Source organism: Calliphora vicina, chromosome 4 (genome assembly GCF_958450345.1).
Source record: "Calliphora vicina chromosome 4, idCalVici1.1, whole genome shotgun sequence".
Taxonomy (NCBI): Eukaryota; Metazoa; Arthropoda; class Insecta; order Diptera; family Calliphoridae; genus Calliphora; species Calliphora vicina.
The window spans coordinates 5,344,074-5,371,559 of NC_088783.1; the positions used below are offsets into that span (position 1 = coordinate 5,344,074).

General features: G+C 30.5%; 1 protein-coding gene across 3 annotated transcripts in view; it reads right to left on the minus strand.

Annotated features, from left to right (window-relative positions):
* Nucleotides 1–4,888: 4,888 nt before the first annotated feature.
* LOC135958125 (venom dipeptidyl peptidase 4) overlaps nt 4,889–27,486 on the minus strand; it is a 342,726-nt gene continuing 320,128 nt past the window's right edge. For all 3 annotated transcript variants that reach the window (XM_065508993.1, XM_065508994.1, XM_065508992.1), the window contains exons 2-12: nt 15,919–16,033; nt 15,690–15,788; nt 13,822–13,916; nt 13,638–13,723; nt 12,341–12,777; nt 8,564–8,714; nt 7,375–8,505; nt 7,116–7,310; nt 6,845–7,005; nt 6,566–6,771; nt 4,889–5,123 (exon numbers count right to left, since the gene is read on the minus strand). In XM_065508993.1, the coding sequence (XP_065365065.1) occupies nt 4,983–5,123; nt 6,566–6,771; nt 6,845–7,005; nt 7,116–7,310; nt 7,375–8,505; nt 8,564–8,714; nt 12,341–12,777; nt 13,638–13,723; nt 13,822–13,916; nt 15,690–15,788; nt 15,919–16,033 (2,817 nt within the window). In that variant the 3' untranslated portion in view covers nt 4,889–4,982. The remainder of the gene's footprint in view (nt 5,124–6,565; nt 6,772–6,844; nt 7,006–7,115; nt 7,311–7,374; nt 8,506–8,563; nt 8,715–12,340; nt 12,778–13,637; nt 13,724–13,821; nt 13,917–15,689; nt 15,789–15,918; nt 16,034–27,486) is intronic.

The window sequence follows — 27,486 nt, forward strand, 5'->3', positions numbered from 1 at the left end:
TCATAGTCAAACACTAAAGTCGGTTCTTTTTAAAAACAACTTTAAAATAAAAGCCATCTTTTTATTAATTTGCATCCATATTCAAAATTAAAGTATGTTTTAAATTGAACCGACTTTAACTGGGTGCCACCGCAAATGTATAAAATGTTTTCATACAATATACAACAAAAAACAGACAAGTGGCAACGCTGAACAGCTGACATACAAAATTAAAAAAAATAAATCAAAAAAACGTAAACAATAAAAGTAACCGTTTTTTTTTTGTTTCGAATTATTCGACAAAATCGAATATTTTTTTCCGATTACTTTTAATAATTATCTATTCCCCTTTTTTAATTTTAAACAAATTTTAATACAAAAATGTTATATTTAAATTAACAAACCAATGTAAGCAAAATTTAACAGATAATAGTCCGAAACATATTGAGTAAAAAATAATCAGATGGCTTTTTAATGTCACCTGTAATAAATTCGCCTTGTTATACCGTATGCAGTAACACTTTGTAATAGACTTTTTGGCCAGAACTAAATGAAATTTCATCAATATAAGTGACTCGCAAAATTTCGAAGCTCAGCTCAGTTTAACAATAAAAGAAGTTCAAAATCTACACAAAAGAACTAATATTGCAACAACGAACAAACAAGATTTCAATTATTTGGACAACTTTTCAAAAATATCGAATTAAATCTTTTATATAATGCAATTTTAACAGTTAATCCATGTCTCTTCTTTTAAGGAAAAAAATATAATTAACTATTTTTATTATATAAAAGTACCTATTAATATTATATTAATATGCATCCTTTCTTTTGATTTCTAATTCTGTGTAATTTGACTGAATGTTTTTTTAATTTGTTTTAATAAAAAAAAAATAATTTAATATACCTCAATTCTTAAATTGACAAAAAGGGCTAAAAACCGGTTATTCGAACCGGTTTTTGATAGACAAGACCGAAAACGGGTTTTTAAAAATTACGCTTTTTCGAATTATTCGAAAACAAGTTTTTTAGAATATGTCGAATATTTAACAACTCTATTTGTAACCACAACACTTTTCATTTTATTAAGTTATTTGCCTCTAATGTAAAATTTTAAAAAGTGATGATAGGCCCTTTTGCATTTTAGGTGACGATATACAACTCGTATATGTCCAATATCAACACGATATTAATTATTATGAGTTTTCAAGTAATTTTCAGTGAGTGTGACTAGGGACAAATGTTGCCCGATTTGCGATATACTTTAAGTGCAATTTCAGAGTGAAGATTTTTATTTGCTCAATCAGTTTTTCTGGGGAACATTTGAATAGGGGCTAGCTGAAATCATGAACCGATATTGCCCATTTTCAATACCAAACAAACCTTATCAACAGAGAGTATTTGTTGAAAATGTCAGCCAAAGGAACTATCCTTTGGTTTTGGCTCTATAGTGTTTTCAACAGACATACAGACGGACGGACATAACTAGATCGTCTTAGAATCGTATGAGGACCAATATAACAAATTCAGTATCCCCCCCATTTTCTTTGATGGTGGGTATAAAAATTAAACAAAATTACTCTCTTTCACGTGATGATACAATAACAAAATACATGGTAATACATTCTCAAGAATTAGGTTTTTGACAATAGACTTCGGTTTTTGGCTCCCAGTTACTTATCTAGTTGTCATCTATGACACTAACAAACTGTTTTATTAATTGCTTATTTTAGATAATAAAACTAATTTTTATTTCATCTTTCTTTTAATTTTTATTTATTTGTTTTGTTTTTAATTTGCGTTGTCTCCATTTTATTTATTATTATTATTATTTTTTAGTATTTCCATACATTTTAGTTCTAAAATTATTTTCAAAATTTATTTATTATTTTCTTTATTAAAATGTTACTATTATAATATATTATTTTATTAAAGGATTTTTGGAATTACATGTTACATTATTTGTTTTTTTTTGTTTGTTTTTTTTTTTAAATATTGTTGTAAGCCTATGTAAGTGGCTTTAGCATTCTAGAGAAAAACCATTTTAATTTATTTTAGAAACAATAATAAATGATAATTGTTACTTGTTCGTAATAAAAATGAAACCAAATATGTCGTTGGATTAAAACTTAATATTTTTCTCAAAGTAAAAATATGTTCTTGGTTGGTCTTGTTGTAAAAGCAGTTTAAAAACTAATTGGAAGTGAATTTTAAAAAATATGTTTGTACTTTTTTTTTGTTTTTTAAATTTATTTGTTTTACTATTTTTTTTCATGGTTTAATTTTAAGTTTAAAGTAGTTTTCAAATGTTGTTTTAATTCTTTTTATATTAATTTCTATATATATTGTGAAATGTTAAGCCAACTACACAGATCACATACATATAAACATTTAAAGCTTTGCCATTTTGTTTTTTTTTCGATTTTTTCTTCATTAAATTTACATTTTATGGAGACTTATTATAAATAACAACATAATAAAATACAAATTAACAATTTACTAGACAATTTAAATATCAAAATAATGTTGACTTAATCCGAGGAAATTATTATATACAAAAGTCATGGACTTAAATCTGGTTTCAAAACTTAAAATTCGCTTAAAATTACAGGATCAATAGAATTATGTAAATAAGGGGTTTCCCATAGAATAAATATACATATATAGACATGTTATGACGTCCATTTAGATTTGTGGCTTTAGAGATAAGTTTTTAGTCAAGTAGTTCAAATATATTGTTCAGTTAAAGATTATCTGCTTCCAAAACTAAGTTTAACTGATCAGCATTGGACAGTTAATTAAACCCAATGTAGTTTGTCAAAACTAATGTGTTCGAATTAAAAATTTATTAAAAACAATAATAAGATAAAACTTAAATATAATGGATAATTCCATTATTCTTTATATCAGTTTAATAATTTGTTCTCAATATTTTTAAATATTAGGATTTATTGCTGTAAAATTTTGATATTGAAAATCAGCCAAATCCCCACAACAACTTCGGGTTTTATTCAAAATTTCCGTTTGCCGTGTGTTGGTTGAAATATGTATAATGAAATTAAAAAACATGATCAGTTCTGAGGTATTTTTGAGTTGATTTGTATTTACATGGGTTCGGATTTGGAATGGGGACCAAAGTGGCTCACCTTGGGCATACAAAAATTGAAAATAATCACCAATAACCGATTTGCCAATTTGGATGAAAAATTTCAGATTTATCTTAAAATGAAAAGTCCCGATTATAAAAAAAAATATTTGAAATACGCTATTCCTCATTAACACTAAGTTTGGTTATGTGTTAACTAATAGTTTATACTGACAGTTTTCATACAAAAATAATTTTAACTGACAGTATAACTGTTAGTTAACACATAACCAGACTTCTTGTTAATGGGGGTAAAAGTTAATATCAAAAATAATTTTTTTTTTGGAATATATTTCATGCGTTTTACGAATTTCGGAATTTAAATAACGGCAATAGCTAATGTCATCAACTCATTGATTAAAAGATCTTCCGATTCATAGAAGTTCCTAATTTTATTGCGATATCTTTTCGAATTTTAAATGTTTGTTCACGAAATATCACTAAAACATAAAATTACTGGAAATCTGGATCGTGCCAATTTCTCAAATTCCGGAAACATTAGTAGATTTTTGACAAATAAACGGAACATAATAAGAATATTTTTAACATCGATGGTTTAAGCTCTTCTGAATATGTTTCGTGTTTTACTTATCAACATGTTAAACTAGTTTTAATTAACTGTTAAAAAACTAGTTCTAGGTATTTATTTAAGTAACACTGTCAAATTACATATTTCTGATTTATTTGCAGTTAACCTATGTATGTCCAAGGTGCATTTAATAAGGTGCCATCTGCAGCACAGCTGATTATAGAAATAGTACGCACAAATGTCAAACTACATATATAAAAAATATCCGCCCGTACGTCAAACTCTATATATAAAAAATAAGTGAATTCGCCTGTATTTATTTCAATTCGCCACTGCTGTCACCTTGTTAAATACGCCTTGTCTATGTCTATACCTGATAAATTTGTGTCATGATAAACGTCAAAATGGTTGTCAAGATCAAAAGTTATCTCCATTTAGTATTGTTGCTGCGGTATGACAAAATTGTTTTTCTGCTCAGAAAACTTGGTTTTGGCTATAAACATCAATAATTGTTATGATAAATGTTTGTCAAGTACGGACATGGGGTTATTGTTTTGAAATTTATTGATAATGTCATATATAATTGCCAAATAAATACTTAAATGATCGTTATGAAATTAGCTATGGATTTGAACTGGCCATTATTTAGGAGAGATTTTAAAAAAAATTTTAAGCAAAACCTGTTTTATTTTAAAGTTTTTTAATTAATTTGTAATTAAAGAAAATAATTTACATTCATTATATAAAAAACACATTTAAAAACTAATTCAATTGATTTCTAAAAATACTCATACACAAATATCATCCAATATTTATAAAAAATAAATATTTATCTACATTTTTTTTTTGGGGGGGGGGTTTATAAATTAATACATAAATATATTGTATTAAAAGCAAAAACAAACTTTTAATTTATAAACAATCTCAGTCAATCATACATAATTTTTAATAACTGAAAACAAAAATAAAAATTATTGACTCACACAAAATTTGTTCTTGGATTTATCTTTAAATTTAACAATTTTAAATGCTGTATATATTATTTAAATAAATAAAAGTTAATTATAATTATATGTAATAATAATAATTCATAATTATAATAAATATATTTATATAATTTTATTTTGTGTGTTAAATTTACTCAGTCATACATAAAAATGAATTCATCACTTGTTTAATTTTATTTATTTATTTTTTTAAATTTAACAAACGGATTTTGTTTTTTTTGGTATTTGTTGTTCTGTTTTCATTTTTAATATAAAAATTAATTAAAATGTTCTAATTAATTACTAATTAATGTTATAATTAAAAGGTTGCTAACATTAACAATTATTGTTTGAACACAAACAGCCCAGTTGGATCCCACTCACTGTCATCGTTGGGACCAAAACAATCATCAAAATACCATTCCATGGTCTGGTAGACATGATTTAAGGATTTTAACATTAAATGATCTTCATCAGGATACACCTGGAAAATAAAAATAATGTTTATAGGATCAATTTAACATTTTATATAAAACTGAACCATAGATAAAACACATTGATAGGAAACTCAGTTGTCAAAGACCTAACTCAGTCATCAAAAACCTAAGTGCTGAGAATGTATTAGTGAAAAACTATATGAAAACAAAAACAACACTCGTAGGTGCAATTTTTTGAAGTAATTTAATTATTTTGTGTGAGTTTCTAGTTTTCGCTCTATGTATATTTCTCTATGACAGCCAAATTGAAAATTAGCTATTAAATTATATAATATTTGATTATGGATCGATTATGGATGGCAATCGAACTTCAGTTGCGTTTTCAGTTGCCTAAATTGTATTACAGATGGCAACTGGCAGCATCATTCGGTGCAAAAATTATTTTCTTTTATAGCTTTCAAGCATCGGCTTCAATTCGTATGGTACCGAATTTCCCTGCTGCTCGCAAACGTTTTGAAATTGCTTCCTGAGTAGCTCCCAATGATTTTGCAAGTTCTTGTTGAGTTCCACGCAAAACTTCCCGCATATGACGCTTTGTTGGAACAAAATTCGACATTTTGGAAACAAAAAAATGTTTGTTGTTTACACTATAAGGTTTGTCAAACAAAAATAAAACAAATCATATGCTTTTAAAGACATTAAGTTATTAAAGACAAAAATCGCGTTCAAAAGATACGCCATATATTATAAATCCTGCATTTTTAAGTCAACCCAATAATAAATCAGGAATCTGTACAAAACGCAACATTTGGGAGGAAGGATGGCAACCGAACTTCAGTTGCGTTGCCAGAGGGCAACCATAAATTTCTGGTTGCCATTTGGCAACGCAACTAAACGGTATAAAAGAAAATAATTTTTGCACAGACCATCACAGGGAAACTAATTCGTTTCAAGCGAGCATTATCCAAAAAACGCTCAGAATTTGCGGCCAGACATGAACATGTAATATTCCATCATTACAATGCAATGCAACCTGTTAAAAAGTAAGAAGTGATTTGGAAGTTTTGCCTCACACGCCTTATAGTCCAGACCTTGCACTGTCCGAATACTATTTGTTTCGATCGATGCCGAATGCTCTATCAGGGATACGCTTCACCTCGGAAAAGAATATCCGAATTTGAATTGATTCGTTCTTAGCCTCAAAAGATGAGCAGTTCTTTTGGCCCGGAATCCATATATTGCCAGAAAGATGCCTGTGAATAAATCACAAAAAACTAGAAATTTGTATAGATGTGTCTGTGATTTAAACCCTAGGGGAAAAGGAAATAAACTTTTCTCGTGACTAGTTCTGAAGTGATAGGGACTGGTTCTAGTTCAAACGCTATACATGACGTTGTCCTATTGGACACTTGGCTAGATAGAGTTACGAGGAATTTTCTTCATACTGATTTTATAAGTTTAGAATTGCATAAATAACAATTCGTCTTACCTGATGCCTAAATTTAACTTCCTGATCCACTAAAGCTTTCACCAGCATCAGCGTATGATCCTGATGCACAAATGTATCAGCTGTGCCATGAATCAACATTAAATTTCTACCCTTAATGTTGCCAGCTTTCATTGTTAAGTCGGCTTCTTGCAGCGCCCGCAAATAGTCGCCTTTGAGCGGTATGTAACGTTCCGTGAAAAAGGAATCTTTAAAGGAGAGAACAGAAAATAAAAAAAAGATTGTTTTGCAAGAAATAAACGGTAAGAAAATGAAACTTACAATGATAACCAAATGATGCTATAGGATTAACAGCGACACCACATTGCAATACCTGCTGGGAATCATCGATTAAAGTCATGGCTGTGGCGTAGCCACCATAACCCCAACCATAAGCACAGATACGTGAGGGATCAATAAATTTCAAATTGTCACGCAGGTAACTGCAAAACATACATATAAATAGGAATTAAGTAAATGTAAATGTAAACAAAATATTGAGATGAAAATGTATTTTTATCCAGAGTATTGTTGTGTTTATGGCAGTGCTTACGTTAATACTGCTAATTGATCCTCTACTTCTACCGTACCAAGTTTACCGTGAACTTGGGTACGCAGCAGTTCGCCTTGGTAGCCACTACCACGTCCATCAATTTGCGCCACAATAAAGGAACGCTGACTACACAAATACCAATTCCAATTTACTTGAAAGCGTTCGTTAACCAATTGTGAGCCGGGCGAAGCATCGCTAAGAAAAATAAAATTGAATTTTTTGTTTGTTTGTTTAGAAAGATGAAAGGCTAGAAACATACATTTGCAAAATCAAGGGAAAAGCCACATCTTCGTCCTCTTTCATGCCGGGTGGCAGAAACAGTTTCACCTGAGCATGAAAACCATGACGTATCTCCACATTAAACGTTCTTATCTGGGGTAGAGCATACTGCAGCAGACGATGTCTTAAACTGTCGCCAGCATTCAGAACGATTGTCTTCAGATTGGTTTGGGTGTCTACCAAATAAACACTGGGCGATTCGGGACCCAAGCATTCCTGGACATAGTACGAAAAATCTTTGCTAAAATAGACTTTGTTGTAGAGACAGTTTTTGGGTATAATGTAGACGCATTCCTCTTCGTCGTCGTCCACATCTTGGGGATCTTTGGCCGGGCGACCATTGTTCAGTTTAAATGTGCTGGGCGTATTGTCACACGTCAGACATGTGGGTTGCGATGAGGTGATGTAGGTGCGATTCGTTTTTGTAACATTCAACTTAAGGCTGATCTTGTAGAGGTGCCTTTCACCAGGTCGCTTCTCAGGAGCAGCCATAAAGTAGACAATTTCATTGGCCTCATCCCAACCAACAATTTCGGTTACCTCAAAACGGCCCATTGTCAGGGGAACCGGTCTACGATCCACCGATGAAATAAAAACCACATGACGAAAATGCCCATGTTCACCATCTCGCACCGGAAGACGTTTAAGTAAATATCCACCATTGGGTATTTCATAAGTTGTTTGACCATTCGTTATATTCTGGAAGCTTTCGTTAATATTTGTGCTATTGGATTGATTTTTCAATTGATTATTTAGTTTGGCCGAAAATATGGGCCGTTCCGCCGGCAACACCCAACCATCATTGACCGTTACTTCGGTGTGTGCGATGTTGCAAAGAAATTCGGGAGCTCTACAAAGCACCGTATGGGCTTTGGTTTGTGCGCGATTTGTTACGGTGACCGAGAGATCAATGGGCGTGGCCCATGTCAGGCCACCAATATAGCTGCCATTAGCCAGTTCTGGTGGAAGTTTGATTTGTGTGGGGAAGATGTATTTGAGGACGGATAGATTAACGATATTAACTGTTATATTGGGATTAGCAGAGCCTGCCTTCGGGTAGCGTTGTGTGAGAACAGCTGGATATTTTAAATCATCACCCATCCAAGTGTATCTGCAACAATAAAGTGATAACTACTGTTGCCATAATTTAATAAGAAAAAACCACTAACTTGTATTCGCTGACATCACTGTCATTAAATGTAAGAAATGCCAAATATAATGCATCCGGTGAAAATGCCATACTACCGCCACGACTATCCAATTCCGGTACATTTTCATATGTCCAATCTGGTATGCCATTGTAAACAATGCCAGCTTGACCTGTTTACAAATGATAATAATAACACATATAAAGACACAATTTGGTTAGTTTTGAAATTGCTTGCAAAATATTTATTTACAGCTATAAATAATACTTAAAATACATATGTCTTCAATAAATTATTAAATAATCTTTAAAAGCAAAATGCATTACATTGCTTAAACGTTCATTGTACATTTTTACATACTTACATACAAAAAAAAAAAAAACTATCACCGACTTTAATTTGAATCGAATAAAAATTAATAATTTTTTGTTATTCCAGTGATCGATTAATCTATAAAATTTAGATTCTAAAGTATAAGGTTCTCTTTTAAAGAGTTTAACTAATCATGAAGAAAATATATTATTAATTCTGTCTAAAATCATTAAAAATGCAGGATTTACAATATATGGTGTATCTCTTGAACGTGGTGTTTTGATTTTAATAACTTATATGTCATTTTGAACGGTTTGCGAGCAACAGGACTCATACAAAAGGGAAATTGGGTACCATACGAGTTGAAGCCGACCTTGAAATGATGCTTGAACGTTTTAAAAGAAAATCTTTTTTGCACCGAATCATTACTTGCGATGAAAAATGGATCCATTACGATAGCCCGAAGCGAAATAGATCGATGTGAAGCACGACCAACCAGCCGAATCGACACCAAAGCCAAATATTCATGGCGCTAAGGTAATGCTCTGTATTTTGGCCAAAAGAGTCCTATCCATTATGAGCTGCTCAAATCTGACCAGAGCCTTTATCCAACGCAACGGCGGGCATTTCCCGAAAAACGCCCAAAATGCTCCGTATTTGGTGGGAGCAAAAGAGTCCTATTCTATTATGAGCTGCTGAAACCTGAACTGACCATAACAGGAAACCTGTTAGCCGGAAAACACCAGAATATGCGGCCTGGCATTAAACCGTAATATTCCATGATGACAACGCTCGGCCACATGTTACATTGGTTGGTAGGTTTGGCCTCACCCGCTTTATATTCAGATTGTGCCTCTACCGACTACTATTTGTTTCGATAGATGCTGAACGCTCTCTCCGGGATACGCTTAACTTTGGAACAGAGTATCCGATATTGGCTTGATTCGGTCTTGGCCTCAAAAGATATGAAGTTCTTTTGGCTCGGAATCCATATGTTGCCAAAAAGGTAGGAAAAGGTCATAGCTAACAATGGCCAATACTTCGAATAAATTTATTATGTGCAAATGTTTCAAAATAAAAGCTAAACATTTGTAAAAATCCCGCATTTTTAATTTCCTGTGTCGTTATTAGTCACAGGATTTAGCTGTATTAGTTAAGTTTAATAAATTGACATTTCTAATAAAATTTCCAACTATGACTAACTTTGTTAACCCCCTTCTATACTTGACAAATATTTATCATAACAATTAATGACGTTTTTTGTCAAGACAAAGTTGTCTGTGCAAAAGCACTAACAATTGTGTCTTAACGAAGCAATAATAATAATAAATGGGGACTATACTTGATAAGTTTTTTATCTTAACAACCATTTTGACGTTTATTATTCTCCAATATTCTATTTTAGTTTGAACATAAATTTATTCGTATATTCGATTATTCGACAATTAATGATTGAGTAGTTTTTTTTTATTTTAAACGGAAAAATATTATTTATTCTAATAAAAATATTTATTTCCCTCGATTATTCAAATGACAACTCTAAAACTTTACTCTTCTGAATCTATAATATTTGGTATACATGTTTACCATGAACATACATTTATTTTAAAGTTCTCCACATAAGTAATAAACATTTTGGGCCTGGCTCACTAAATGCGAACGAACATTTTCTTTCTTATTTTATATTGAAAACAACAAAAAAAAAATTCAAATTTATTTGAATGTTCGTTCGCATTTAGTGAGCCAGGCCCTTTATTTTTCTAATTTCAACGTTTTAACAACAAACTATTTCATATTTACTGAAATCAAAATAATATTACTGCTGCGAATCTCGCAAAGCTGTCCCTCTTCCAATTGTATGTATGTTCCGAATGAACTCAAAAACGGCTGGTCCGATTTTGATGAAATGTTCAGGGAATCTTCAAAATAGTCTAGCGGGTAACACTGTATGTCAGATTTTTCGGAGGGGTGTTTCAAAATCAAAATTTTACATTACACCGCTAATTCCATCTATATATATAAAAAACGGCTCGACCGATTTTGATGAAATTTTCACGGAATCTTCAGAAAAGTCTTTTGGGTAACAGTGTTGATTATCGGTCTGTAATAAACAATTTTTGTTACTCTTGCATATTAGGTGCATGAATTAGAAATTTCAATACTAAATTTTTGAATTCATTGGAACCAGCCGAAATGCAACTACATGTATTAACATTGAAGGTTGGATCACCGACTTTGTCCGACACTGTATATTAAAATCGAGATCGAGGCATAAATAATTTTTAAATTTATCAAAGGTTTATAAAACAAAATTTGTTTTATAAACCTTTGAGAAATTTAAAAAACTGTTTATGCATATGGGGGTAAATATGTAATTGTAGATAAGTAAATAGTTATTTTATAATTGTGACGATTTTCAACGGTTTACTGCAATAAGTTTAATGAAAAATGGGACGGGTCGAAGAAAATGGTGAGTCGCCTCCCATACAAAGTAAATAGTTATTTCTAAATATTTTGTGAAATATAATTGCAAGATTCTTCAAACTTAGTCTAAATGGCTCTTTTATAAATTTTCATAGTTTCGCTGAAATTGTTCGTGATTGGAATAGTGGGCGTGGCACATCCTATACAAAATATATGTCATTAATTTCGAATATCTGTAGAACTATAATTGTAAAAGTGTTTAAACTTTTAGCAAATTAATTTCTTATTACTGTGCGGAGTTTAGCTGAATATAGACGGAATTAGATTAGAGGGCATAGCACCCAAAATGGGAGAGGTCGGAAAAGGATGTGAGTCACCTCCCATACAAAGTAATAATTGCAAGGTTCTTCAAACTTTGTCCGCATAGCTCTCTTACCATACATTAGTTGCTATGACGCAAAGTAAATAATTAATTTTGAATATCTGGAGAACTATAATTCTAAAAGAATTTAAACTCTGTATCAATCAATTTATTTCCATCTAAGGAGGTTAGCTAAAAACGAATTTATTCCTGATCCCTGTTCGAAGTTTTGCTAAGCATGACCGGCTTAGTAGGAATGACCCCTCCCTTATAGAGGAAAGTTAAAGTAAAGCTTGATATTTACATAAAAGGTTTAAAAATGGGTGGGATCAGAGCAGTGGAGTGGTATCTCCCATACAAAATTAGTTTGTTATTTTCGACCATCAAGTGAACTGTAATTGAGAGATTCTCAAATTTTGTATGTGTTATTTTCGTATTTCCATTCATATTTTTTTAATTTTACTAGGGTAGGGGTAGCGAAGTGCACCGGGTTATGCTAGTTTCTATTAATTTTTAAAAAAGTAATATTTCTACTACTTTTTTTTTTTTAAAAAGTAGTATTTCTATTACTTTAAAATAATAATTTAAGCAAGCTTTAATTTGAAGCTTGCTTAAATTCCAGAGAAATAAGCCAAATTTTCATAAAAATTCTGTTTTCAATTAAATTTTTAAACAGTTTTGAAAATTCTTTCAACACTCACCTGTTGTTGTAATGCGACACACAAGTTCTCCCTGAACTTTAGGTTTATAGTAGATGTCATTTTCGTGGACGAAAGCGATGGCTTGATTTTGGGCCAAAGCTTTCGACAAACCATTATTTAGTGTTGAGGCATCTTGATTTTGTTGTTGCAGCTGTATGGGTGGCGGAGGTTTAACTAAATTCGCTACACTTGCCCCACTGCCTAGACTATTCAATAGAGGACTACCGCTAGTGGGCGTGGGCACTGGAGTTGATGGTGTGTTAGTGGAAGAGGATGAAGAGGCAAGGGAATTTGAAGTGGCACCACCAGTAATACTTGCAACTAAATGGTTGTTGTAAGGAGCCCATACAACAAATTGCAGGCGTGGTGCCTCTGCTATATTTTCAGTTGGTCCCAAGGGAAATGTATTTGCTGTTAGTACCTCATAGACATGATGCCTGCAAATTATTTAAAATTCAACAAATATATGCACGTCATAAGTTGTTTTCTTTTAGCTAAATATTTAATAAACTGCGTTGAGTTTTTTTTTCTTTTTAAATTTGTGCGAAATAATATTGTTATAAACAAATTAAGAGGCCTGTTTAGTGTTTTCAATGCATTTAAATTATTTCCGTTTGAAATATACACATTTTTTAAGCGCTATTGTTATTACAATGAACACTTTTAAATATTTACTTTTAATTTAACACTAAGTAAATAATATTATTTAAAAGCTATTTGAAATATTTAGCAAAATGTAGCAGAAGTAAAGAACAAGTAAGAGTGCTATAGTCGGCTGTGCCGAATCTTATATATCCTTCACCAAAGAATACTTTAAGAAAATTATTAAAAAGTATTGGTTGGAAAAAAATGGGGTGAAAATAAAATTCTGGGTGAAGAAATCGAGGTGTCGCGGTTTTTTGTGTTATATCTCAGCCATTTGTGGACCGATTTCTCGGTTTTAAAAAGCAATTTAAGTTGGACTATAGCGTATATATATTGATGTATTAATCATATAAGAAAGTTCATTTCAACAGTCAGACGGACTTGGCTATATGTATAAGGATCCAGAATATATATACAACGGAATATACAAACGGAATGACAAACTTATATACAGCCTTGTCACTCATAGTGAAGGGTATACAAAAACTGAACAGAACAAAATACTTTTAAATTTGTTTGTTGTTTTTTTCTTCTACATTTAATGCTTTTCTCTTTGTTGCTTTTGCAATAAAATTCGAAATTCATTAAAAATTTATCATTTATTTATTATTGTTATTTGAATTTGAATTTAAATTTTATTTGTTTGTTTTACCTTGAGCCCTCCGCATTACTATCGGACTGCAGCAACACATATTTAAGATCTGGTGCTACTAAATATGTTTCAGCATTCAGTTGGCGCTGAAAGTTGAAAAAGAAAAATATGTAAAATTAAATTTAAATACATTTTATTTATAATTTTATTTTAGAAAGCATATTATCTTTTCAATTATACTTACAAATGTTGAATTGGTCATAAAAACTCGTGTTGTATAATTATCTAAATTTACTATTGATAGACCTCCACTGGGATCACGAAATACTAATTCAGTGTCTGAAAATGCAAATAATTTTTTTTGTCTACTTAATAGATTAAAGTGTTTTTAATAAGAAATGGTTTAGGACCATGATTAACATTTTAGATGATTCTTATAAACTGGGAAACCAGAATTTTGTAAATGAAAATGGTAAGTTGTAGTTTCAAAACATTTTGAGAATTTTGGTATCAAATATGCCCTTACAAACATATTTTTGCATTTATTAGTTTTCACAGCATAGTTTTCGCATATTTTTCTAGAGTATATTTTGACTTTTGGAAAACATATGTTTATCAGGCCTGTCACAGAATTCCATTCCGATCAAAAGTGGCATTAATTTTCTTTCGGAATTTTATTGTAATTATTTGGTTTTCTAAAATTTTTAATCAATTTCTGTACCAAAACCTTCACATTTGTTTTAATATGAAAAATATTTTTGGAATTAATAAATTACACGGAATCTGAAGAACCTAAAACGAAATCGATCGGAATTGAAACCATTCCGAGCAAAATGTGTGACAGACCTGTATATTTATCTAATTTTCTATGGAGAAAATGTTTTTAATCTTTATGTTATTGGATGTTTAACTTAAAAATGGGGAATGGATTTAGATGGCATGTCTTTAATAACTTATATATCATTTTGAAGGGTACATATCTGTAATTAATTTTAACTTAGTTATTGAACATTATAAATAGTGTAAACAACAACGTTTTTTTTGGTTCAAAAATGTCGAATTTTGTACCAACAAAGCGGTATATGCAGAAAGTTTTGCTTTACTTCTTTAATTTGAACAAAAGTGCCGCCGAAGCACACCGATTGCTTACCGAAGCTTATGGTGAATGTATTTCATAGGTTTCAACCTGCGAGAGATTGCTTGTTCGGCTCAGAAATGGTGATTTTGACATGGAAATCAAAGATGTCCCAGGACAGCCAAAAAACTTTGAAGATCATGATTTGGAGATTAAATATTGTTGTAAAACTCAACAAGAGCTTGCAAAATTATTGGGAGCTACTCAAGTAGCAATTTCAAAATGAGAAAGCAGAGAAATTGGGTACCATACGAATTGATGCCGATAGAAATTGAAAGACGAATTTTAGCACATTACGATAACCTGAAGCGTAAATGATCGTATGTGAAACCGGGGTAGCCAGCCGAATCGGAACTAAAGCCAAATATTCATGGCGCTAACGTAATGCTCACATTTGGTGAGACCAAAAGGATGCTATCTATTATGAGCAGCCGAAATCATCACATGGAACCTGTACCGAATGCAACTGATTCGTTTGAAGGTAGCATTTGCCTAAAAACGACCAAAATATGCGGCCAGACATAATCCATCATGCAATACGGCCACATATGCAATACCTGTTAAAAGTATTTAGAATGAAGTGTTTGGGAAGTTTAGTTTCACCCAGCTTATAGTCCAGACCTTGCCCCGTCCGTCTACTATTTGTTTCAATCGATGCAGAACGCTCTCTCTTGGGTACGCTTCATTTCAGAACAGATTATTCGATATTGGCTTGATTTATTCTTGCCCTCAAAAGATGCGGAATCCATATGCTGCCAAGAAAGATGGGAAAAGGTCATGGCTAACAAATGCCGCTCACAACTTTGAATAAATTTATATTGTAGCAATGTTTCAAAATAAAAGTTAAAATTTTGAAAAAAAAATTTATCAATTTTTAAGTCATACACCCAATAAATTTTTGATGTTTAAGTATTTTACATACATAAAATAAAATAAATATAAGTACATTTAATTATCATTTATTTGTTAATACTTACCACTGTGCCAAGTGCCATTGAATGGTTTCAATTGAAAGCGTTTACCTAAAATATCACTAATTGTTAATCTGCTGCCACGTATGCGTAGGCCTTCATCCTCTAATTTATGCAAGAAAATAAAAGAAAAAAAAGTACCACAAAATTCATAGTTGGAAAAAAGAAAACACACAAATTATTCAAATTATACGTTATTAATGAAATATTATCGAGTATTGGTTGGTTCACTTACCTGGCGATAATAAAAATATGGAGAATATAATTAAACTAAATACGGCTGCTATAACCAGTAACGCTATAAAAATACCACGCCAATTACGCCTTTCGGGGGAAATGGCCACCAGTTCCTGTAAAAATACAAAGAAACAGAACAACAAACAACATCAATAACAATTATTTATTGTAGTATTATAGTATTTTTTTTTTATGATTATTCATTATTTATTATTATTATACATTAATTTATTTTTATATACTTATTTAATAGTTTTCTTTTTTTTTTGGGGGTGGGAGGCGATGAACATGTATGTGGGCTGTAAAAATATATCGTTTATTGTCTATAATTCATTGGAATTTCAATACTTTTATTGAAAATTCAAATCTGAAAAGAAATCATATGCTTGATATTGGTTCCACTGAACATTATGAACATCTTTTTTGAGTGCAATATTTTACTAGTTTACAAAGTTCTAGAACAAAATAAACGTCATTTATTTATAATGGTTAAAGCAAATTTATGTCCTAAATATACCCCTAAAATATCCTTTCTGCTAGACTTCCGTTACTTTAAAATTCTGCTACCGGAATAATCGAAAATACTGCTGTTCTATAAATTATTTTTAATTATACAAATTTAATTGTTGTTTACCATAATTAAGTTTATTTAAATCTACACAATTTTTAATTGAAATTTAAAATAATGTATAAATACACATATATAGATCGGAAACTCTTCTGCCAAACCTAACTCAGTTGTTAAAAACCTAAGTGCTGAAAATTTTAAATATTTTTAGGTAAACAAAATTATTTTTTTTCCAAAGTTGTTTTTTTTTCATATTTTGGAAAAAAAAAATTTTCGAATTATTTACAATTTTTTTGTTTTTTAAATTTTTAAAAAAAAATTTTTGTTTTTGAAATTTTTTTTGGTAAAAAAAAATCGGGTTAAAAAATATTTTTTCGGATTTTTACACATTGTGGGTCCAACTTACTATGATCTTATATAAGTCGTTACAAAGGTCTTTGAAGAATCTATCATTAGATATCCATATTGTCTATATTAATGACTTAGTAATCCAGATATAGGTAAAAAATAGAGGTTGTCCTGGTTTTTTCCTCATATCTCAGCCATTTGAAGACCGATTTTGCTGATTTTAAATTGGAAGCTTCTAGAAAGCATGTCTGACAGAATTATTGAAGATTTGGATCCCGAAGATATCTGGGGTCTTCAGAAAATTGATTTCAACAGACAGACAGACGGACATGGCTTAATCGACTCCGCTATCTATAAGGATCCAGAATATGTATACTTTATAGGGTCGGAAAATTATATTGTGGAAATTACAAACGGTATAAAAACTATGTGTAAAAAAAACAATACTCGTATGTATGATTATTTTGAGTATTTTTTTTTAGTTTCTGCTGTACTTAAATTAAAAAAAAAAATATTCCCAAAAAATGTTCCCTAATAAGTTTGCCATTCCGAATATAGTTTTTAGAATTTTTATTTATGAGATATGAGATGAGCGATCGAGTCATTTTTAAAGATCGTCGTTCTCAGTGAACGTGATTAATAAATCACTGTTCTTTTAAACAGTGATCATTAAACACGGCTTGTCTATGTGAAGCAATATAACAATGTTAAATTATGTATTATTATTATTTTTATCCCGCCATCAAAAAATATTGCTTTTGTCATTCCGTCTGTAACACAGCAACATATTTGTAGCAGACCCACATTAATATACATATATAGTCTGGGTCCACATAAGATTCTAAGACGGTTTAACTATGACCGATTGGGAACAGCCGAATATAACACGTTTACTTGTTCAATCTGCTCTTATGTTAACCAAAATCTGATATTTACTGTTTTAAAAACGTCTGCTAATTAAAACTTGAAAATAATAGACAAAATTGTAAGAGAACTGATAACATTTCACTTTATGCCGTGTGTTCGAGAGACACTCATATAACTATGTAAAAAAGTATATTATTAAGTTTTAACCTTTTAAAAACGGTGGTTTATTTCCTTTAATTAAATCGGATAGTTTTGTTTGCAAATACAAGTAGTTTAGTAGTTTAGAAATTGTCACTATGTGTTTTTAATATATACACTCGTTTATAATTCACAATAATACACACTAAAGACCTGCACAAGCTGCATTGTTTAACACGAAGACAATTGCCACATGATGCTTTTGTCATGTCATGTTATGTTCTTTTACCTACTTAACAGCAACACGCAAAGGCAATGTATATCAAAACAAAAAACAAACGCAGCATCATTTTAACAACATCATAACACACACAACATTAAAAAAATTAACAGATGCATGGATGACATGGAAAATAATTTCAAGTCATTTAAATCATGTATGAGGCCTTTTTTGTATGAGATGATTTCAATTTACTTGTAGTATTTATTGTGTACAATAAGAAAAAATCTATATTAATATATAAATGCCTTTGTAAGTTTGTTGGTTTGTTTATTTGTTTGAGCATCACGCCTAAACGGCTGAACCGATTTTATTGAAATTTGGAACGTAGATAGATCCTTACTGGGAAGCGTAAATAGGCTATACGTTTTTTTACTACGACAGGGCTAGCGAAGCGCACCGAGTCAAGCTAGTTGACTATAAAAATACAATTGAAATTTATATTATATAGTAGGTTAAAATAAAAATACGAAAGTACACCAATGGGTTTTTCAATGTTGTTTTGGAAAATTTTACAATATTTAGTAATATTACCTGTTATATTATTACTTAAAAAGGAATACGTGGAATATAAGCCATAAAATGCCAATAATTTTCATGGAATTAAAAATGTAATGTGTTTCACATACATATTTTAAATACTACCTGACTTAGGTACAACGGCTCTAATATTATTAACGGGACATTTAATAATTACATTGCTAAATAAAATAAAACTTCATGAACAAAGCCAATTGGCATATTAGACGGTGTTTAATTAAAGAAAATTAAATTAATGTATAAATCCTTAACGGTGAAGTTTATAATATATTTAATGATATTAAAGACAAACGTGTTTATTATACTCGCTGTAAAAACGTGTTTAAATTTAATGAAGTGTCTCTGAATCGTTCGCTGCATAATTGCTACAAAAATATAAATCTACGAAAATGATCCAATGGAACAAAAGCAACTGCCCAACGATTTGAAGAAAAAGTGTAGGGCATTTATTGCGTAACTTCACAGAATTTTTTTCCTATTTTTTGTTTTCAAATAAAATCTAGAAGGCTTGAACAAAATTATTTAAATTTTCTAGTATATTTTTATGTTATTCAAAAATGTTTGAAAATTTTCTTGGAAAATATTTAATTTTTTTATGATTTTCAGCTATACAATGAGAAAATATGTATACGTTTCAGACTTTTCTATACATTTAGAAATATTGGCCAATATTGGGATATTATACAAAAATATTTGAACTACATAATGCAATTTATTATAAAATAGCAACAAATTTGTGTAAAAAAATTAAAAATTTCCTTCATGTACAAATTAATAATATTTATGAACATGTTCTTATTCTGAATGAAAAAAGTTTGGAAAAAATTCATGTTCGATTAATAATATTTATTAAAAAATTCATTCCAATTATGAATTTCTTTTTCCTGTGTTACACTTTATTATTTATATTTTTTAAAAATCCTTATATTATTTGTTCTAAATATTTAAAAAAAATATATAATGCTAAATAGTTCTCAGATTTTCACAGTTCAGCAGTTATGTACAATTTCATTCTGCTATGCAATTTTATTCTGCCTAACAATGCGACACTTGTTAACATCAATTCAATTCAAGCTACCACACATAACAACAGCATCATCAATAGTTATAGACATGACATGGCACAACACGGTTTTCGCGGCGCGATGACATGGTACAACATGGTTTTTGCGGCGCGATGACATTGAACAACATGATGTGCGCGTCGACACAACAAAACAAAGCATCAAATTTTGAAGTAAGACATTTTTCTACAAAATGTTGTCTTGTGCAGGCCTTTAATACACACACTTAAATTACATTTTATAATGTACAAGACAGTTGATGGTAACTCTAACAGAGGCTATGATAAACTGACTAACGACTGAAACCGTTAGTCTTTCTTCGAGTAGTTTCATGAAAGATCTTAACGGCCAAAACTAGAATATTCGAATTCTAGAGCTTTCGATGTTAATGTTAGCAGTTAAAACAATTTAGTGTTGTCATACTTACAAACAATGCTAATAACTGCATGCTATCAACATTGTTGATAAGTAGAAGCTTCTACTGATGGACATGTTGAATGTTGCAGGCAGTATGTTACATTAAAAGTTTATATTACTTGCTATACACAGTTCAAGGCGAATTTATACAAGGTGGTGTCAGTTCTACAAAAACAATGATTGGTCTTAACAAATGTCAAAAACCCAAAATGAAAAATTAAACAAATAATTATTTAAACTAAATATAGTGTACATAATTGAATAGTGAGGGCTTTACTTATTTATGTAAACAATAAATATTTTGATAATAAGTTTAGAATATGTGGATATTTAAATATAAAAACAAGTTTTGACAGTTGTTAGAACCAAAAAGCGAAAAAAAAATTATCAGCTGTTTGACTGACTCCACCTTGTATGAATTCGCCTTGGTGGAGTCATTCAAACAGCTGATATTTTTTTTTCGCTTTTTGGTTCTAACAGTTGTCAAAGCTTGTTTTTATATTTAAACATCTACATATTTTAATCTTATTAATAAAATATTTATTTTTTACATAAATACGTAAAGCCCTCACTATTCAATTATCTACACTAAATTAAGTTTTAATACATATTTATTTTATTTTTCATTTTTCTTTTTTGACATTTGTTAAGACCAATTGTTGTTTTAGTAGAACTGCCACCACCTTGTATGAATTCGCCTTGACACAGTTATTACCAATGATTAAATCTCAGCTATGAAAATATAGCTCATCTCCACAGCAGAGTCGATATAGCAATGTCCGATAACTTACAAACATGAATACTATAAAGGAAAAAAATTATTAAAACAATAATGTTTTATCATTTCTTCTGAGAGCCATCCTAATATGCACCCTTTTAAAGGCCATTAACCCTGGCATTGATAAACAAATCTGCTGTTTTTTATTGTTGTAAATTGTATATACAATTTGATTGTTTTCATTCATCATTTATTCATTCATTCATACATCTTATATAACCACCTGTCAATGTAGTTTTGGAATTAAAATAAAATGAAATGTGAAAAAATGTTTGCAAAAAACCACAACCCCAAAAAATAGGTAATTTTAAACAAAAGAATACAAAACAAATTCGATTGTGCCGTATCTTATATATCTTCAACCAAAGTATTCTATTTGAAAATTATTAAAAACTATTTTTGTTGAAAACAAATTTGGGTGAAGAAAGGTTAGTTGCGGTTGTTTGCCAGGTGGAATTGGCTATATCGACTCCGCTATCTATAACGATCAAGAATATACACTGTAGCTAAAACAACAGTTATATCTTTCATTATGTTTCAATTGGTATATAATTTTGTGCGATTTCTGAAAAATTAAAATTTTGAGTTGTGTCACTTTTGAACTGGGTGTGCGATATGTACCCTTGCCACTCATGGTGAAGGCTTTAAATATCAACGACATGTCAACATAAATAAAATCGTAAACACTGGCCTATAGATAAAGTAGTGGAAGAGAAATAATGAATGTAAATTCTAATAAATCACTTTAAGACAACCTTTTTAGGTTTTTATGTAGAAACGTGTAAAAGGTGGTTAACATTATCGAGACATGAAAATAATAAATTTGTTTGACAAACTTGACAGCAATCAAGAAAGAGTGTCAAGGATGGAGAAGAAATGAAAACATTGTCATTGTTACTCTTCGGACATTTCAATTCTTCATAAAATGTTGTCATGTGTCATAATAAAATGTATTATTTAACAAAATAGCGCAAGGTCGTTCAAAAAATTACAAGTTAAAACACGTGTGTATCAATATTTTAAATTAAAAATTTATGTATGTACGAATGAGTGGATGGATACCTATCAAATTGTCATGGTCATCATAATTTTATGTATGTATGTATGTAAGTAATTTTACTACTACAAATGTTTGTTTGTTTTTTTTTAATGTAATAATTACATATAAATTACACTGTTTAACAAATTTGCATAACTTTCTGCATTGTTTAATATAATTTTTTTAATAAGGGGGGTCAGAAAAAATGCAAAATGCAACTTTATTCCAGAAAAGAAAACGCGTCCTTATTTTTTTGTTAATGGAAATCGTGCTTTTATAAATAGTTTTTCGTTCGTTTGCTTGCTTGTTTTTGCTAGATTTAGGAATTCTGAATACAAAATATAAACAAAACATTGGAAAATACTCATAGTCAAACTAGCAGGCAAACGAAAAAAACTACAAGTACAAAGATTAATTTAATAAAAATTGTATAATAAAGCCAATAAACTCAAATTATAATATTATTCCTAGAAATATTTAATTTTATTTTTATTATACATATTTATTTTCAAAAAAAATATATGTACATATGTAGACAATATTAAAAACAATGAATTGGAAATTTATCATTAAAATTTCTATCGTAAAAATAGAATAAACACATAGAAGGGAAGGAGCGAGAAATGTCAATGAAAATAATTGAACAAAATTACTCTCTTTTAATACATATGGGTGTTGCAATCATAGAGAAATATACATACAGCGGAAACTCTCTTGTCAAAGACCTAACTCAGTTGTCAAAAACCTAAGTGGTGAGAATGTATTAGTAAATAAAATTATGTGAAAACAAAAACAACATTCGTATGTGTGATTATTTTGAGTAACATTTTGGTTTGAGTTTTTTTCTAGTTTCTGCTCTTAATGTTTCTCTATGGTTACAATCATAGAGAAATACATAGAGTAGAAACTATATAAAAAAACTCAAACAACCCAGCAGTTCTAGGAAACTAGATTGGGTGGCCACTAGTTACATAACTGACTACACTCTAGGTTACTTAGATACACTAAAGTGACAATTGGCTTCACGATAGATTACATGGAATGTATAAAGTAACCAATGGACTTCTCTCTGCTCTCAGATATTATTGACAACTAAAGATAGCGATATTTTCAATAAAAACAAAGTCGCTTGCTAGTAAAATACAATTAAAGTATAATTTTTATTTTTAATTCCCATGTTTATTGGGTAATTTCAATTTTTTATTATCAATATTATTGTACAATTCATCATGTACATATAAATATTTGATTGATTTCTCCCAAAAAGAAAAGAATTCTTCCAACTTTATTTATTTTCTTTCTTCGTTTAGTTGATTTTTTATTTTCCTGTGTACTGTGGTTATTTATAACATACGATATTTCATGTGGTACATGGCAACGTACTCTTCTGCAAATACTGCTCGAACATAAAATTTGGTTGGTTTATCTCTGGTTTGTTACCTTGACCTTCATCTGGTGGTTGGTTCATTTGAATACAAGACTATTATTTATTTGCTATATAGAAATTGAGATAACATTTATTTTTGTAAAAAGTATTAAAAAAAAAACAAGCAAACAAATCCATCACTAAATCATCAGTTGAAGCGTGTTAATATTAGTTCGTATAACATATGTATGTATTTTATTGAATGAAATTTAGAATTTTAATTAAAGAAAAGTGTAATCAAATCATATGTTTAATGAGTAATGAACTTAATTAAGATTGTTCATGCAAATTATAAAGGGTGTTTGTTTAAAGCCCGATAGAACTTACGAAAGGGTTAACTGTTAAAATAAATGTCATACTGGGCTCACTTTTTGACATTTATGATCAGTGTGCTCTGGCAAATCATCATGAATAGATCGACTATAGAACAACGCTAAGAAATTATGCAAATTTCCTTTCAAATTCAGTCATCGATTCGCGCAAAATATAGACGACTGTTTTCTCGCAAAAGTGTGTTGAACTATAAGGCTAATTTTTGGCTTAACGGATTTGTTAATAAGTCCCCATCCATACTGTGAAACATTTGCTGCAAAACATTTGAGTTTGTTGATGAAAGGAGAAAGAGGAATGGAAAAGGGTACTCTGTTTCATGTACAGGAATTTTTTGTTGAGTATGTCATCCACATTTATGTCATCCACATTTATTCGTTCATATTCGTTCTGTACAGAAATGTCAAAAACTGAAAGTAAAAACTTCACTGTGTGGACACGAATGCAATTTCAAAATGTTTTGCAGCAAATGTTTCACAGTGTGTACCGGGACTAAACAAAATTGCCTTATATTCACCACAGACCCTACAGACTCCATTACATCCAGAAAAATGCATTATTTGAGCGATTTACTCGCTTGTAGTATCATTGGACCTTATTTCTTCAATGCTCGAAAAAGTTTTTTTTTGGATGTCGATAATGCGCTTCGCCGCGGTGGTCATATGTCCGAAATCATTTTCGAATGTTAATCTTTCAAATAAAAAATATTGTTGGTTAAAATTTACATTTTTGTGTTATTTTTTACAATTTTAAGTTCTATTGGGCTTAAAAAACACCCTGTACTACACAATTATAATTGGAAAATATTAACTTTAGTTTTTTTTAAGAAAAAAACTACTTTAACGCGCCAAATTAATTTTGATTATTAGTTTAAGCATATAATTGTAAAAGACTTATCTATATATATAAAAATTAAATGGTCTATGTTTGTAATGACATCACGTGAGAACGGCTGGAGCGATTTGGCTGATTTTTTTTTTATTCGATTCGAAATTTTCAGGAGATGGTTTGTAATGAAAAAAATATTCAAAAATTCCGGGTAAAACTCGGAAATTTTTTTGGAGTCCAGTCAACTGTAATAGAAAAAGCCCCCTAAAGTATGCAGAACAAATTTAGATATTTTATTTGGAAATATATAAGAACAGGCAGGTGTATGTGGGTTGGAGAAACTTGAAGAACTAACATTAGTAAATAGCTACCGGACGAAGCCGGGACTTATTTTTAGCTTTTATATTTAAATATTTGTACAATATAAATTTATTCAAAGTATTGGCCATTGTTAGCTATGATTTTTCCCATCTTTATGGCAATATATGGATTCCGAACCAAAAGAACTGCTCATCTTTTGAGGACAACATCGAATCAAGCCAATATTGGATACTTTGTTATGAAGTGAAGCGTATCCCAGAGAGAGCGTTCTGCATCGATCGAAACAAAGAGTAGTCGAAAGGAGCACGGTCTGGACTATAAGGCGGGTGTGGAAACACTTCATTCTAAATACTTTTTAACAGTTATTGCAACATGTGGCCGACGTTGTCATGATGGAATATTACGGTTTCATGTCTGACCGCAAATTCTATGCGTTTTTCGGGCAATGCTCACTTCAAACGAATCAGTTGCATTCGGTACAGGTTCCCTGTGATTGTCTGATGAGATTTCAGCAGGACCCTTTTGCTCCCACCAAATACAGATTACCTTAGCACCATGGATATTTGGCTTTGGTATCGGTTCGGCTGTTTATCCGGGCTTCACATACGATCTCTTACACTTCGGGTTAATGTAATGTATTAATTTTTCATCGCTAGTAATGATTCGGTGCAAAAATGATTTTCTTTTATAGCGTTCAAGCATCATTTCGGACATGCAAAATCGTATTTCAAGGTCTCTCTGTTTCAATTGGTATGTTACCAATTTCCCTGCTTTTGGGTGAATCCTGCAAATGTTTTGAAATTGCTGCTTGAGTAGATCCCAATGATTTTGCAAGATCTTGTTGAGTTTTACAACAATCTTCATGGGATAATGCCTCCAATATTTAATCTTTTTGGCTGGCCTGGGCAATTTTTGTCTTCCGTGTCAAAATCACAACTTCTGAACCGCACAAACCATTTCTCGCACATTGAACACATTCACCGATGGAACACATTCACCATAAGCTTTGATGAGCAATCGGTGTGCTTCAGCGACTTTTTTTCAAATTAAAGAAGTAAAGCGAAACTTTCCGCATATGACGATTCGTTGATACAAAATTCGACATTTTCAAGACAAAAAAAACGTTCTTGTTTACATTATAATGTTCAATAACTAAGTGAGAATAAATGACATATAATTTATTAAAACCAAAACCGGCATTGAAAAGATTTGTCATCTATTGTAAATCAATCCCGCATGTTTAAGTTGTACACCCAATAATATTAGTAAATGTAATATTAAAAAAATACAAATTTCTTAAGAATTTTTTTGGATTGTGAATATTTGGAAAAGTTTCCATTGTATTGTCAATCACTGTATATAAATAACACTTGCATTAAATGCATGTATTTTACTTTCTTAAAGAACATACGAGTTTTTATTTAATTTTAAATTTCTTGTTGCAATTATTTCAACTTGTAAAACAAATTTTTAATAAGTCATTAAGTTTAAAAGCTGCCTTGCCTGCATGTGCATGTTTTCATGTAATTAAAACACACTTTCAAATATTGCATTTGAATTTTTCATTAAAACAGTTTATAATTTGCAAACAAATTGGTAGCACGACGACCGACAGACCACCCTTGTGCCATAACAATTTAAATTGTTCAACCATAATTTTTATTAGATTTTCATTTTCACCTTTAAAAAATGTTGAAAAGTTTTTCTTATTTTTTTTTTTCGAAAAAGAAAAGTACAATATAATTTTGAATATATGTATGTATGTATGTGTATAAATAATGTTTCTTGGCTTCCATCCAAAACGTTTACTTGATAAACAGAAAAACTGCACAAATAATACAATACTATGGAATAGATAGAATGGAAAGTAAAGAAATTCATTTGACTGTTTACAAAAGATGAAGAAAATGTAAAAATTCTTGCAATCTCATAAATGTAACATGCACGTAGCAATGAACTGATGTGAAATGTATGATGATGATGATGCCGTCACATGTATGGAAACTTTTCAAGTACATACGAGTACATACATATTTGTATAAATATGTACATATTTCTATGTTCATCTGTATGCAGATGATGCCCTCCAGTCTTGGCCAACAGAGCAAAAGATGAATTTTCTTTTGATTTTCAAATAAAGCAGCCGCTAACACCGTTGTCGCCTGTCAGGTTATTGTCATTTCTTATGTGTTGTGTGGCCGAGTGTAAGATTAAAATTCAATTGTTTTTTTTGTTTGAGTTTTGCATAAAATCAACTTGAAGGTTATTTACAATAGTATAATAGTCTCAAAGGATTTAATCAATGTGCCCAATAAACGATTTGAAACTTATTTGAGTTTCATAGTACAAACACAATGGCAGCGGCATGGGTTTTAATGTGAATGTGAGCTCGTTTGGTGGAATTCTACTTAACTCAGGACCTAACGCAATTGTTAAACAAACTGCTCATGAAAAATTAGCCAACCAACCTCACCTACAAAGACATGATTCAAATAATATTTTTTTTGGTAATTTTTTTATGCCCCACATACTCTTTATTTATTGGGAGTATGACTTAAAAATGCGAATTTTTTATTATTAGTTATGACCTTTCCCATCTTTCTGGCAACATATGTATGTATG